This window comes from Neodiprion virginianus, chromosome 4 (genome assembly GCF_021901495.1).
Source record: "Neodiprion virginianus isolate iyNeoVirg1 chromosome 4, iyNeoVirg1.1, whole genome shotgun sequence".
NCBI classification, from domain to species: domain Eukaryota; kingdom Metazoa; phylum Arthropoda; class Insecta; order Hymenoptera; family Diprionidae; genus Neodiprion; species Neodiprion virginianus.
In genome coordinates this window covers 40522279-40537639 of record NC_060880.1, presented here as the reverse complement: position 1 = coordinate 40537639, position 15361 = coordinate 40522279, and the positions used below count along the sequence as shown (strand labels likewise).

The 15361-nt window shown below is 35.7% G+C and overlaps 4 protein-coding genes across 6 annotated transcripts; 2 read left to right on the top strand and 2 right to left on the bottom strand.

The window, feature by feature from the left end:
* Positions 1-172: 172 nt before the first annotated feature.
* Positions 173-3905, bottom strand: LOC124302736 (vacuolar protein sorting-associated protein 37A). Its single transcript, XM_046759210.1, has 5 exons — positions 3597-3905; positions 2608-2797; positions 2405-2522; positions 1599-2138; positions 173-1504 (listed from the first exon to the last, which is right to left on the bottom strand). The coding sequence occupies exons 1-5, from the start codon at positions 3683-3685 to the stop codon at positions 1158-1160; spliced, it is 1284 nt and encodes a 427-aa protein (XP_046615166.1). The 5' UTR covers positions 3686-3905; the 3' UTR covers positions 173-1157.
* A 225-nt stretch (positions 3906-4130) lies between these two features.
* Positions 4131-7330, top strand: LOC124302733 (actin-related protein 8). 2 transcript variants are annotated; one of them, XM_046759204.1, is made up of 8 exons: positions 4131-4330; positions 4494-4661; positions 5005-5496; positions 5603-5947; positions 6053-6199; positions 6350-6581; positions 6667-6795; positions 6866-7330. In XM_046759204.1, the coding sequence occupies exons 1-8, from the start codon at positions 4301-4303 to the stop codon at positions 7036-7038; spliced, it is 1716 nt and encodes a 571-aa protein (XP_046615160.1). In that variant the 5' UTR covers positions 4131-4300; the 3' UTR covers positions 7039-7330. The 2 variants fall into 2 exon arrangements, with proteins under 2 accessions (XP_046615160.1, XP_046615162.1); XM_046759206.1 differs by having other exon boundaries at positions 4134-4330; positions 6350-6569.
* Positions 7331-7367: 37 nt separating this feature from the next.
* LOC124302740 (uncharacterized) lies at positions 7368-8907 on the bottom strand. Its single transcript, XM_046759213.1, has 5 exons — positions 8732-8907; positions 8099-8475; positions 7853-7988; positions 7713-7769; positions 7368-7628 (listed from the first exon to the last, which is right to left on the bottom strand). Exons 1-5 carry the CDS (start codon positions 8732-8734, stop codon positions 7368-7370), a joined length of 834 nt encoding a protein of 277 aa, XP_046615169.1. The 5' UTR covers positions 8735-8907.
* A 55-nt stretch (positions 8908-8962) lies between these two features.
* LOC124302735 (DEAD-box helicase Dbp80) lies at positions 8963-13981 on the top strand. Of its 2 annotated transcripts, none has more exons than XM_046759208.1 (8): positions 8963-9166; positions 9705-9925; positions 10100-10192; positions 10277-10494; positions 10578-10755; positions 10841-11078; positions 11261-11423; positions 11520-13981. In XM_046759208.1, exons 1-8 carry the CDS (start codon positions 9104-9106, stop codon positions 11771-11773), a joined length of 1428 nt encoding a protein of 475 aa, XP_046615164.1. In that variant the 5' UTR covers positions 8963-9103; the 3' UTR covers positions 11774-13981. The 2 variants fall into 2 exon arrangements, with proteins under 2 accessions (XP_046615164.1, XP_046615165.1); XM_046759209.1 differs by lacking the exon at positions 8963-9166 and adding an exon at positions 9477-9606.
* The last annotated feature ends 1380 nt before the right edge of the window (positions 13982-15361 follow it).

Genomic DNA, 15361 nt, shown 5'->3' with positions numbered 1-15361 from the left:
TATCAAAATCTACAAATCTATTGACCCAAATAATTATACAATACAGACGTATATTGTAAATATTAAAGACACCAATAAAACTAAACCGAAGGATGCGAAATTTGGTTTTTTATAGTTCAAGTTGGGTGTCTGTTGAACCTACTTTTGTAAGAGAAATGAATACACTAGTGAGTATAAATAATCGTTTATATTTTCGGAAATCCTAGTATGATACAATTATCACTAAAGATTTTCAATCCTTAAAGTAGACACAGCAATGCAAGACCAATGTGAAGCATAATGCGTGTTTCAAGAATGCACATTTTTCAACTCAACATAAGCTCACGAACCAGCAACTGGTGTTGAAAATTTTATTACTTTTGAACTATCAACACCACTTGACTGGCCCTATGACAGAATTTCGATTGCAGCATAATTCGTCTGTATGAGTGCAAGTTATTTATAGACATATAATATGCAGTGCTGTTTTAAGTTCAAAAAAATAACTGAATACTATCAAATTTTTGGGATGATCATTATCAGTTCGATGTAAGTAATGAAGGAATGAGTCACCTGTTTTACGAGTTGATTAATTTCTCCGAGTCAATATCAATTAACTTCACTCGATAGACTAGATATGAAATGAGTATATTGGACGAATGAATGCTGCTATCAAAGCTCCGTGTCTTTTCTGTGTTTCATCTTGACGTCTGTCAAAGCAAGGTTTAGGTTTTTTTCAATCTACATGTTTTAACATTCTCGCATTAGCCAATACTATTACAATATTAGGAACATTTACAAAACCAGACGACACAGCGTGTAATGCAATAAAATTGACTGTATGTATTTCATGATATTTACGTAGTAAAAAATACATTGCAGGCCATCGCCAAATCACTTTTCAAATTAATTTGATGTTCAAATTGATGGTTATGACATTGAGTCAAATTAATTTGAAACCTATCACATGACATGATAACGTTCCTTCTGTAGCACATCGTGTGTTCGATAATTTTAGAATTATTTTCGATGCTAGTAGCAGCACTGACAAGTATGATGTATAGTATGTAAATGCAAAATTTCAAATTCGCAATTATCATTTAATTTAACTAAATATTATGTACAGTTCATTGGGTTAGTTAGAAAAACGGAATTTTACACTTTTGTTAATAACATTGTTAGTAACCAGCCCGTTTCAGTTCGTTCAATTGGTGAGCTAACTTTTCTTCCTTAGTTCGCCGTGCCTGTCCAAGCTTTCGACATTCTACGTAAGTGCTCAAAAAACGTTCGACATCAATTTTTCTGTTCAAAAAATCTTCCGCAATCGCTTCACTCTTTTCATGGCTTTCGTCAGCCGCATGTTTTAAGCAGTTCTTTATGTGATCTGGCGTGAACACTTCTGATAATTTATTGTACTTCTGATTAAGCTGGTCATATCTAGCTTTTAGAATCGTTACTCTTTCCGCTTTCTCTGCTACTTGATTTCTAAGTTCTTCGAGTTCAGATTCCTTCAGCAGATTTCCCCCTGAGTAACAATTCGACAGGTTATTAATATTGACAGTCTTTAATCCAAATACCTATAAGATATACCATTAACTGTATTATTCATTCCAACTTACTGGCTGTATTTTCGACCCAATCGATGGCGTCTTCTACTGTGGTATTGAGATCCTTAATCTGGGAATGCTTTTCCAAAAACTCGTCTAATCTATCGACATTGTCACCGAGTTTTTGCAGTTCCTCTGTACTCAGATCGTTTAATTCTGGAAATTCCGAGCACTGAGGTGTTTTTGACCTGACGTTAGTCTGCGCCGTTTGTCCATAATTCGTGCCGCCATAATGCGAGTTGAGGTAAGGGGTGTTGGCATATTGATTGGAGGAATAACACGGAGCTTTAGTACTGTGCAAAGAATTGCTGGTAGAACTCGGCGAATAAGTAGAAAGATGTGAAGTCGAAGCAAAGGACTTAGCTTGACTCTCTATCGCATATGTGTTACCCGAGTTTTTGTAGTTATAATTGTAACCTGTGTTGTTCGTGTTTGTACTTGACGACGAATATTGCGGGTAGTGGGTGTTGTAATAAGAATTATACGAAGTCGACGGTATCTCAGGGTATTGTTGTTGCAGGGCATAGGACGGCGATACTCTATCATTCAAATCTGTAACAGTATTGTTTTTAAAGTTTCACAATTTATCACTGCCTTTAAAGATTAGACTACTTCATTTACTTTTGGCCTTTTTCTACACTATAAATAGAGACCTTTATCATACATGCATTGTTTGTTAATCTAATCAGTGCTTTAACGCTATTGTTTTTGATTAGGTACCAAAGAGTTGAATTGAAAGGGTAACAGTGGTGAATGCATTCATGCAACGCAAATTCGTAACTTAGATTCCAAATTGGTGCTAAGACATGTACACAAACCTCTGTGGCATACGGAAGAGACCGGCGGTGGACTATCTTCGATAAGCTTTGGTGGGTTTTTACTGAACTCTCTAATGATGGCTTGGACGACCCTGCCAAGGTCGCTGTGTACCGTAAACTGGATAAGAGACAAAAACAGTTTAATTGTATTCAAAGCTTAATTCTTAATATATTAGATGTAAAAGTAGCAGTTTATAATTTACATTTAATAGTCCCGGAGCATTGACGATTTCATTGTGCTCGTTGCACCATGGATGATTTATCGGAGGAGATACTCTGAGAACAGGTTTTTCTAGGGGAAATTCAGGCGAGAGCGAGACCATGATAGCCATTCGCTTATCCCCTGCATCAAACTGAACTTGGTACTCCACATCCTCTCTCAGTTCGACTACGCTGAAAATTCGCAATCTCAACAATTATCCCAACAACTTCAACCAAGGTTAAATATATATTTAGACTTTTATTCAATGAACTGAACTCAGCATGTGCTGATAGGCGAACTGATTACTTTAAGCAAACATTTTCGCTTATGATTAAACAATACAAGCTATGTGGACACAAAAAGATATTGATGATAAAATTCAATAATTCCACATACGAAAGAACAGGGACTAGAATTGAGAAAATCGGATCCAATGCATGGATAGACTTTTTTGATCTAAAAACGAAATTCAGTGGTTTGACATTACTACTCGTGGTCTATCCCTATGAAATTTTTAATGCCTATAAATATAGTTGGACTGCTGAGAGAACCTTTTGTTTGGGTTTCAGTTACTTTTTATTTAATTATTTTCAACCATTTTTCATAGGAGGTATGTCTATCAGGATAAGATCAATTTACAAAGAAACGGAATTAGAACAAGTTGAGCTAGATGCTGCAATATAATTCATAGTTGAAATCGATTGATGAATTGAAAATTTTTTAGCCAATTACTGAAACAATGAATCAATTGGAATGACGACTGGCAGGTAGGTGGGGACATGAAATATTATGGGAATTAAGCGATACTCGGAAAATGATATGACGAAGGAAATGGAAGTGTTGGAATAAAGTTATTTGGGTAGTGATGGCAATATATCGTAATAAGAGGTTGCATTATATTGTTAACAAAACGTAGCGGATGATCAAAAAAAAATAATAGATGAGGTTAACCCGAGGTTACTTTATTTATCTAGTCAAGTTTTCTCTTACTTGTCGTTAAAAATTTTCAGGGTGTCAATTTGCCGCTTTCTCTTAACAGAGGCATTCTCATTTTCTCCACGGAATATTCGCGATAACATTTAAATGCTTTGATATCGGATAAATCATTCGCTTATCCGTCAATCCCACTGTCAAAACCGTCAAACCAACCATCCGGAACATATGTTTTGTAATGGTGACCAACTTCACCCCATTAGGGTCTGTCGAATATCGATATACACGTTTCGAGTTTCATGACATCAGGAGATATGGTTGACATTGGTTGACAAGGTTTCTCTCTGGTTGACAATGGTTGAGAGCAGAGATCATCTCTGCTTTTAACAGCGTGCTTCAGGGGGCTGGTTTACAGTCTGTTTACAGGTCTGTTACTCTGGCGGACGCATTTTCGTCCCGTTCTGCGCCGACCATACTAAGGCCATTTAGTAAATTATCCCGAATGTGATTGGTTCAAAATCCAGGATGGCCTTCATATGGTCGGTTCTTGGAGATTGGTTCTTGGAGATGGCTGCGCAGAAGCGCACCTTATGTCTCGAAATCACGGTTGCGGAGTTGGCGGCGTTCAAACGATCCAAACACAAACCAAAACATAACCTCACGAGAAGGTGATCACAATCAGCGAATGAACATTTTGAAACACATATACAGAAATTATATTCCGTGTATGGACAATATTGGTTGAGCACCATACAACAGTTATGCCAGTTTTTCAGGAATCATGTGCTGAGGTAAGTCGTCTACATAACCGTTTACGTATTCGAATGTGCATGACGGTTTTGTTACAAATTTATTATTCCATAAGAGAAAAGTGTGAAGTTGATCGTTATATCAGAAGATGTTCTACTTATATAAATTAGAAAATACCAAAAAACCCATTTTTTATTGCCATAGCAAATACAGGCGCAGACGATAATAATTATCCATCCAGGATCGATGAATCTTCGCATGGGGCGAGCCTCTGATCTGAATCCCAATGTTCTCCTCAATGCTGTCGCGAGAAAGAGGCTCCAAGGAGGATTGGAATACAAAGATCCCATTCTTCCATCTCAGGTTCCTAAAGTAAGTTATCAGCTCTGAAACGAATTACTAGAGTTAAGTTTATTTGTGCAAATTAAAATTTTGCCTTGATTACATCGTAAAAATGCTGTTTACATTCAAAGAGGCTTCGTGTCTTTTGTTCCTCCTTGTTATATAACAATTTCTGTGACATCAACTAAAACTTCGCCTATCAATGTTGAATTAGAAATTAATGAATTAAATGTACATTATTGATTGTGTAGAATGTATTGATAACAGCCTCGACTTTACACTGTCTTGAATATATCTGTTATTTTGGAGCTATAAATTACTACCAAGACTATCAATAATCTATTCAGTATAAGCGTTGTCCATTTTTTTGTAGACGAAAGAGCTCACGCAAGCAATGGAAGAATCTCGCCTTCAAGTTTCTCACACTTTACAATCCTGTTTGCAATCTGATGGAAGAAGAAGGTACGCAACACCTCCACAGCAAATAGCTGCTTTCAATCGAAGATCGAATCCGGAAACCCTCTCACCGTCCGGTGGAGAATGGATAAAAACTGATGAAGAAGTGGTTGTGGGTGATGATATACTATCCCTCAATCCAGAGGCAGATTTCAATATTCATTTCCCATACAAGAGAGGTGAATTAAATGTTCACTCGGGACCCGGAGGAAGTCTTAGAGCTGTTTTAGCAAATCTAAAGATAATCTGGGAACATGTTTTAACGAAAAAAATGAACGTCCTCTTGAAAGACCTACGCCATTATCGAGCAGTGCTCGTTGTACCCGATATTTACAACAGACATTACTTGAAAGAACTGACAACCCTTCTGTTGTGTGAAATGGGCTTCGGAGGATGTTTTCTGTTACAGGTTCTTATAATTTCAGTTTGGCATATGATATGAAAACCCATTTATGTACGATTTTACGACTACTCAGAAGTTATTTCATCATTTAAGAGCTTCCAAATGTTGCTAGGATCACGTAGCGGCTACGTTTGGCGCTGGTTTAGGATATGCTTGCGTTGTTGATGTTGGAGATCAGAAAACTTCAGTCTCCTGTGTAGAAGATGGAATTTCTCACAGAAATACACGAGTACGGATGGACTTTGGAGGCGCAGATATTACACAAACGTTCTTCTGGCTATTACAAAAGTGTGCATTTCCATATAAAACTTGCAATGCATCTAACAGACTCGATGCATTGCTTCTAGACCAATTGAAAAAGGACTTTTGTCACGTCGATTTGAATGTCTGTGGATCCCAAGAGAAGACATTCATTGTTCGACAACCTCAAATCCCAACCGAGAAGTACACATTGCAGGTAATATGCAAAAAAATGTTGGAAGAATGTATCATGTTATTGTTGTTTGCATGGTTAAAATTCCTTCTGAACAAATATTTAATCATTCCATAAATCACATTATAGGTTGGCGATGAATGCCTGGTGGCACCTTTGAGTTTATTTCAACCAGAGTTGTTTAAAGTTACTGGAATGCACACTGTTCATACACAAAAACGCTCGATGGGAGATCCAGAAGATCCGCATGATGAAAATTATTTACGAGAGACAAGCGTAAGCAAGTTGAAATGTCATATATATTGACGTGATTTGCTTGGCACAAATTGCAAGAATGTTTGAAGATAAGAGCCAATTTTCAAATAAAGTATAGAGTAGTACCATCCATTTACAAAATGTCTGTTTCAACATATTCACCTTATTTAGAGACGCGGAGCAAAGGAGAATTTGGAGCAGACATTAGAGCTGCCTGAGGAAGTTGCTACACCAGCTGTGACAGGCGAGGAAGAGGTAGTCGTTGATGCCGTTGATTCAGCACCCATCAGTTTGGGAATTCGCGACTTAGATACCCCACGCGATTTCGTTGTTGGTCCCCAGCAACTATTAGGGCTCGATCACGCTGTTCTGCAAAGTATCGATCGATGTCGTACGTCTATAAGTACTTGCCATAAAGCATATCTAGCAATTGATTTTTTTCAAAATAATACCAGTGTCTTTAATTTATCGAAAAATTTCATTTGCAGCGACTGATGACTTGAAACGTAAAATGTACAGCTGCATATTGGTCGTTGGATCCGGAATGAAGTTCCAGGGAATAGGAATGTGGCTGCATAACAGAATATCCTTGCAAATTCCGTACATGTACAGGGCTGGTGAGTTACATTACAAACATTTGTCTTCGAATTTCAACATTCGGTTTCAATAATTGTTATTCTTTTGTAGAGCAACTGGACATTATAACACAACCCAAGGAAATGGATCCAGGGATGACAGCCTGGAAGGGTGCAGCAATATTGAGTTGTTTAGAATCAGCACAAGAGTTATGGATTGGTCGTCAAGAGTGGGAGCAAATTGGTGTCAGAATTTTAAGAGAGAGAGCCCCATTTATGTGGTGAAAACTTGTTACTGACCAATGGAGTTCGTTCTGGTAGAAAAAGTACCAAAACACGACATCCATACATCAGCTGAACAGTTATTCTGTTTGGATTCAACTAATTTGATTGAGTCTGTGATAAACATATTCGTTTTTATAAAACGTTGTAAATATTTACGCTAAGTTTATGTAAGCCTTCCACTTGTTACTGACCACTAGTTGTGTATAAATATTTGACATGCTAGGTTTACCCTTCATACTTTTTTGTTGGAGTAATATTGGAATACGTAGGGATTGCAATTCTCTATAATTATGACTATAGTAATATTTGTTAGATCTAAGAAGTGAACGTTACTGGCCATTTGAGTTAAGCGAAAATTTTGTATTTAAACTTTTGTGTTGAGTTGGAATATATACCAATGTATCAGGGGTTAATCGAAGATGAAAATAATTTAAGATCACATACAGGTCAATAAGCCTAACTTTATTTTCATCATATCGATGACGTACAATTAAATCTGCTTCAAGCAGAAAATTAGCCGCATCTGCAACTTCAGGTAATAAATCTACATATACGTTGTCACCGCTGGAAAAATACGCAGAACACAATTCCTGAAACGTATAAAATCAGTATTATTCTTTCATGGTTAGATAATAAACTATATTGACATTATTTGATAAAGTTGAGAATATTACTGCTAAAAAATTCTTCACATGGTCATTATCTGGAAAGATCTCTGCTACGACTTGTTGCTGTAATATAAAAAAATCGTCATTACTTGATAATACATCTGTGAGAGTTACAGAATGACTAATCTATTAGAAATTATGCTCACCGTTTCCTGTTTAACTTCCTTAAATATCTGCTGTGTTATACGAAGTTCTTCTGCCCAAGTTTTACTGGCTATGATGTTATTGGCTGCTAAACAGGAATTTTTCATTTTTTCAATACCTTGCTTCTTTTCCTTCAATCTGCAATTTTATAATTGATATTCTGTCTAATATATTTTATACATACATATGACACCCTATTGAAATATTGAAAACCTGAGTGAAATTGAAAAGACTGTAAAGCAGCCTACCGGCTAATTTCTTTCTCCGTACGTTCTAGGTTTTCAGTGAGAATTTTAACTTGTTCTTGCGCATTCTGGACTTCTTGAGTTAATGCTGCAACAGTGGTTGAAACCATATCCAAAGTATTTGGAATGGGATAATCGTCAGGTTTATCATTGGATATCTGTTTTATGAAACTCGATACGTATTGACGGCGTTTTTCTGAGATTCTCGATTCATCGATCGAATCGAAAAGCTTGTTATTTATTTGCACATCGTACAATTGTTCTAATTCCTGATCTCGTTCCGATTTCAAATCCATCAATACTCCCAACGTATCTTCCAAAGTAAAATCCTGGGGGTTTGCATTGTGTAATGAGAAATCCAACGAGCTACTTGATTCATCCTGCAGCAGTACAAGTAAATTCATGATAATAAGTATATAATTCCGCTTTGTATTAAAGTTGTGGATAGTCAAACGCAGCAGCATTTCTAAGATATTCAATTATTATAATTCACTATAGCGTGGTTATGGTAAAAATATTATGGAATTGTATTGTTGTGCGTTCCATTTTCGGTTGCTGTGCGCTTACATTCTGAAAACACACGCTTTAGTTCGTTGCAATGTGGTTAGTAAGGTTATTTAATGAGTAATTTCATACCATGGCTTTATATGCGATCCTGTCAATCTAACGATTAATCTGGCGTATTCAATAATTTAACAATAAGTAAATTGGAGTAGCGTTATACAACTTGTGCGGTGTTCCCGCCAAATACACGCCAAATACGCATGGCGCACACATTAAAACGGAACATTGAACGGAACATGGTCTTCTAGCCGTGATCTGACTGAACATTTTTGAACACGATACGCCATGAAACGATAGTATGGCGATAGGTCGAAATAGGTCGCTGTTTGGGCGATCTTTGCGGGCACGCTTGCAAGTGACAAAAAAATAAGATAAAATAGGGCTTTTGAATTGAGAGAGAAGGAGGTAGATTTTTCCAAGCACTATTAACGATTTTTCCCAATTATGGCTTCCCCGAAAGTGGATTGGGCCAAATATACCGACGAGCAAGAAAGCCTTGCCTCCAAGGTAACGTACGAATATTTTCAATAACTCCGGCATAACCTAAAAACCCATTATTTTGCTTGACAAAGATTTTGTTCCGAAACCCGGCGAAGTAAACTTTCGCAACTAATGCATTTCTCCTGCAAATGCTTTTGATAATATTGTCTTTCGTACAAAATAGTTTCACAATGGGTATTCGCAATGTTTTATTCGCACAATTCCATGAGTCTGTTGCATATGAACTATTTTTTGTCACTTTGTACTTTATACTTCGCCCATCCGGTCATCCAAGTATACAATTATTAACCACGATTCTAAATGCTTGAACTAGTAGGTGTGAAGGTCCGACGCACAAACCTTAGCTAATATCTGATGACAATCTAGCCGCTCAGTTGCCAGAGCTTCAGTGTCATACGAATATGCAAACTAAAGTGCTAAATGTTAAAGGAACTGACAATTTCACTGTTGAGTAATTTTACTTCTTGTCAGTTACTTGGAATAAAATGCTTTTTTTCTCTTAGCTTTATTTTATATATTAATCTTATTTTTACTTATCATCAAGGTGACAAATTTGGGTATATCCCAGCCTACTACAACACCACAGGATGGAAGCGAATCGTCGAAAAGCGATGAAACCGAGGATCAGATATCACCAGCAGAAAAATCACTGCTGCAGAAGATTATCAGAAAAGGGCTGGTTGAGACCACCAAGGATCTAGAGATTCAACGAAAAGATCCTACATCCCCTTTGTACAGCATTAAGACCTTCGAAGCACTCCATTTGTTAGTATTGTTTGGTATCCATCTCTTACATGTTGCAGTTGAGAATATGTACTGCGTAGTAAAGTCGATTCTCACTATTAGAGTAGGTATAATGTCAAATGCCAAACTACCATGTTGAGTAGTTATACTCGCATACATGATACCGCAAATAACTGGTAACTTGTGGTTTTTCAGGAAGCCAGCACTCTTGAAAGGAGTTTACGCAATGGGGTTCAACGCGCCTTCAAAAATTCAGGAGACTGCTCTTCCAACACTACTTGCAGACCCGTAAGTTTCGATAAGTAGTCTAAACATGCGAACTGGTTTTTCAATGGAATAAAGAATTGATCAAGTTTTTCTTATGTTTCTTAGACCACAAAACATGATTGCGCAATCACAGTCCGGTACCGGCAAGACTGCAGCCTTTGTTCTAGCTATGCTAAGCCGAGTAGACCCCAACAAGGACTATCCCCAAGTTCTCTGTCTATCACCTACGTATGAATTGGCCATTCAAACTGGCGAAGTTGCAGCAAAGATGTCTCAATTTTGTCCAGAAATTAAGCTGAAATATGCTGTTCGAGGAGAAGAAAGTAATTTAGAATCTAGTATATTCTTGTTTCAACTTGGTCAGTGAATCTGCTAGTTACATGAAATCTCTACATTTTTATTTCAGTTGCTCGAGGTACGAAAATCACCGACCATATAATAATTGGAACTCCGGGAAAAGTTCTGGATTGGGCTATAAAGTTCAGATTTTTCGACCTGAGAAAAATCTCGGTCTTTGTTTTGGACGAGGCAGATGTAATGATTGCCACTCAAGGACACCAGGATCAATGCATCCGGATCCACAAGTAAGATGACTAGCCAGACCTAAAAGACATTCCATCTATTATTTTGACTAAATTTATTAGCAGAATTCTCTCTTGTATATTTTAGGTTGCTGCCTCGCACTTGTCAGATGATGTTTTTCTCTGCGACGTATGAAACGGCAGTGATGGAATTTGCTGAGATAATCGTGAGCAATCCGTTGATAATACGTTTACTGAAAGAGGAGGAAAGTCTGGACAACATCAAACAGTACTACGTCAAGTGCAAGAACATGGACGAAAAGTACACAGCTATCACCAATATTTATGGCGTGATCACCATTGGACAAGCTATCATTTTCTGTCACGTAAATACATTGTGTACACATTTGCATTTCACTTTTTTTTACGTTGGTTATGTACTATCTTTTCTAATCATGTTCCTCTCTTATCAAGAAATATTCACTCGACAATTAACTTCAGCTAAAATATTCTATATAAATATTCTCAAATTTAAATATATACTTGTATAAGTTTGTATTTCATGCAGACGAGAAAAACAGCCGGCTGGCTAGCAGAAAAGATGAGTAAAGATGGTCACGCTGTGGCAGTTTTATCTGGTGACCTGACTGTCGAGCAACGCATTGCTGTTTTAGACAGGTTTCGAGCGGGTCTTGAAAAGGTTCTCATCACCACAAATGTCTTGGCTAGAGGTAAGAAAATAGAAACGCCCTGAAAGTCGTCATATGTATTGCTTTTGATCATGGTAAGACTTTGTTTCATGTGAAAAATTGGTTTTCAATGTTCAGGAATTGATGTTGAGCAAGTAACAATCGTTGTGAACTTCGACCTACCAATTGACCAAGACCGCCAAGCAGATTGTGCAACTTATCTGCACAGGATCGGGCGCACGGGCAGATTCGGAAAATCTGGTATCGCCATCAATCTAGTGGATTCATCGCACGCGATGCAAGTCTGTCAAGATATAGAGAAACACTTTGGAAAAAAGATACACTATTTGGATGCAGAAGATGCGGAGGAAATTGAAAAAATCGGTGCATAAAATATAGAATTACGTGTATAAGGTGTAATAGCTCATAAATATTATCCTACTTGAAAGACTATGGTCGAAACTTTTACACTTTGATATCAGGACGGTACTTTGTTATAATTTGAGACTATTGAATGGTGAGGAATGTTTCAATTTTACCATTATAACATAACTATAGGTTACAAAAGGATTTCTAAACAGTAAATACTTACGATACGGCGATGTAACGTCACGGGCAACGTTTAATTTTGTGATAAGTTAGTTACGCTATAATTCAAACAGTTGATTCAGTTGATTGTGTGATATGTTGTGCGATACGAATATTGTAGGTGTATTGCACACACGTACGGGACATTAGGTTTATATTATTTATATTGTTTTTCCAAGTTATTACACTGATGTATTAAAATTTGAAAAACAAGCTGTGCTCCGGAATTATCGTTTTGTAAAAGTTATTCCAGCCTTAGCATGTCGGATCTTGCAAGCGATATCATAAATTTATTTACATGAAGTGTGAATTCCGAATAAAAGAATAAAGATATGTTTCGTAAACAATGTTTATTCCTGAGTTTTTTGAACAACAAATCAGTTACGATGAACAATGGGTCTACAACCCACAAGTAGTATTCGAGTAAATTAAAGGCACCAAAGATTTCTATGATTTTTACGTCTGAATTTGAAATGCAATAGATTCTTATCCACTGTACCATGCGTTTTCATGGATGCGTACCATAAGGTCTAATCTGAGCATGTACTCTAAATTGAACCCTGAGGAATGCAAAAGCAAAACCAACAAGAGCGTAGGACCAACGGCAGAGGAATATTACGTTTATCGGTTGTAACTCTTGAAACGTGCTGAATCGTTATACATGTAAAGCATTGAAATGAATCAAGTATCGACATCTTTTTTATTATTGTTTATTGTCCAGAAGAAACGCCCTGGACACAACGAAATATTTTTAGTATGAACTATGCATTATGGTAATAAAAACGTATGAAAAGGCATCTTAATTGTGTACGAGTGCACGATTCTGGAACAACGAGAATGAATTAGACTTTCTTACCTTGAAAAACTGCTACCATTTTATTCGATTTCCTTCTCACTTCTTCATTTTCTCAGTTTGTTCACACTTCCTCGATCAACAATCGTAGATTTTTCAATTCTTAGGATAAAAACCACGATTCATTTCAGCGAATGATCCAATTATGTCTTATCAGTCGTAGTTTATTGAAGGAAATGAATGACAAAATCATTGTTAAATTTGACAATGACACGATTTTCTTTATTCGTTGTATGTAAGGTGTGTTTTTAGTATTGATGACAGATGCGCATCAACAATGCAATGTAGTGGTTATTAATTGATTATTTTATTATATATTACTTACAAACATTTACAAATGTAACAAGTCAATTCATATTTGGCGTATATGATAGTCGGAAAAAATTACAATGCATATAATCATTATTAATTATACGATAGAAACAACAAATCAATACGAATATGAGCAAAATAAGCGAAAAGAAAAACCTTCTCTGCTTATTACGTAATGTTCGATCGCTTATTAATATTTAGCTAATTACTTGAAACTCACAGGTTCGTGTGAATACCTGCAATAATCTTCCGATAGCTTGATGTCTCGACATAAAGTGTTTACCAATAAATAAACGGAATATAATTAAATACAATGGTTGGGGATTGGCCGTGTTTCGAGGAGCAAACAGGCATGCACCAGAAATTAGCTTTGTACAAGTTAAATATCAATGAATAACGAGTGTCTAAATTGAAATATTTTACAATTTTCATACAGAGAACCAAATTAATCAAATACCCATATTTTTTAGGTAGCTATTATTATACATATTAATACGCCGGATTTGTTCATCAATATTTGTTACAACTGCAGTCAACTTCTTCAAGTTGATGATTATGTTATCAACGATCTTAACGATTCAACGCCGATTGATACAGAGGGAAATTTCTGATAACGACGAATAACGATCAGAGAAACATGAAACATAAAACGTTCAGCTATGATCCTCAAAGTGAAAAATGAATGATTGTGCACTACGTATAGGCCTTTCAAATAAAATTAATCTTACTACGCTTGTACGTATGTATAATACGTTATTGTAAGTTCGGTGACGGTGTTCGTTTTTTCAAAAAGAAATAAATTCAATGTTTTGACAATGTCAAATGCTTCGTTCTCGTTCTCCACTATGAAAAAAGACTTTGAAATGTAAATTAATTGTAAATAATATAAATCTCGAGACTTGGATAGCTTTAGATTTTGTCCTTTTTTCGATTCGTCGTACAAGTTTAAGCGCTTTTAAGTTGCTCAGGATTTATAATGAAACATACGTATTGTACATATAATAATTTGACAATTTTGTGTAACGTAACCGAATTGCATAACATTGCTAATAGTATTATAAATACCAAAATTAATAACGGTTGTAACAAATACTTTAAATCGTTAAAAGATGTTTAAAAATGTAAAATATGAATTTTCATTCGAATTAAACTTCTTACCTAAAAACGTTTTTAAATTCTGTAACCAGTATACTTGATTATATATTATCATGCGATTCATTGCATGTAATTAAAATGGCCTTTGAGAATTGAGCTAAAAATTTGCCTACATATATTTCTTATCCGTTTTTGTTTTTTCGTTTTTCTTTTTTTTTTTTAAAGTTTTTTTAATTAATTTTTTTATCTTTATTATTATTTTGCTAAAAATTAATTTCGAGTAATTAATTGTTCTATGAAAATTTCATTCATATACATGTTATGTGTTTTTATGTATAATACAAATTAGTGCATTCAACGACAGTTAATAATTCTGTATATTCATGATACGTGATACTTGCGATTTCGCGGTGTGAAACTCTGATGTATACATAGTATAACTATACTTAATTTACCCGAAATGACGAAAGTTCATCCGGTAAATCTGCAGATTTCACACATATATTAATTCGTCATTAAACATACATAATCAATAAATTCGACGAGCGATCTCAATCATACATACGTGTAGGGTAATTATATATTATTATAATACTTGCTGCGTTTCGGTTGTTACTTTTATTGAGCAAATGCAGTTTTGCCTATTTATACGCAATTTATTGTTTGACGCTCCCAGGACGACTCGTCATGAATTATAGATATCGTGTGATCGATCATGGTTTGCAATAGAAGTGTACGTGCTGGATGACAAATGTTATTTAAAGTCTAGCGATTAAAGAAAAAGAATAAAAGAAAAAAAAGAAATAAATTAAACGGCTACAATATTGTTATTGTTTAAAAAGTATTTACAAGCTTTACTAGCTATGACAAAACCATCATGAATTGTTCTTTATCCCACGTGTTCGTACAATTTCCATGCCTCATTCCACATTTGACAACTGTTATGAAAACGAAGACAACGCCTAAGTTTATATTACGATACAGTTAAAGCTAAATTTTCACTTTCTTTACTCATCAAATTTATTTATTAGTTAGGAAAATTTTCAATTTTTTCCCTATTGCCTTTGAGTAGATCCGACAGCAATAGTAATTAAGCTCATCGCCAAGATGCTTGGCTGTAGACCACGTTATT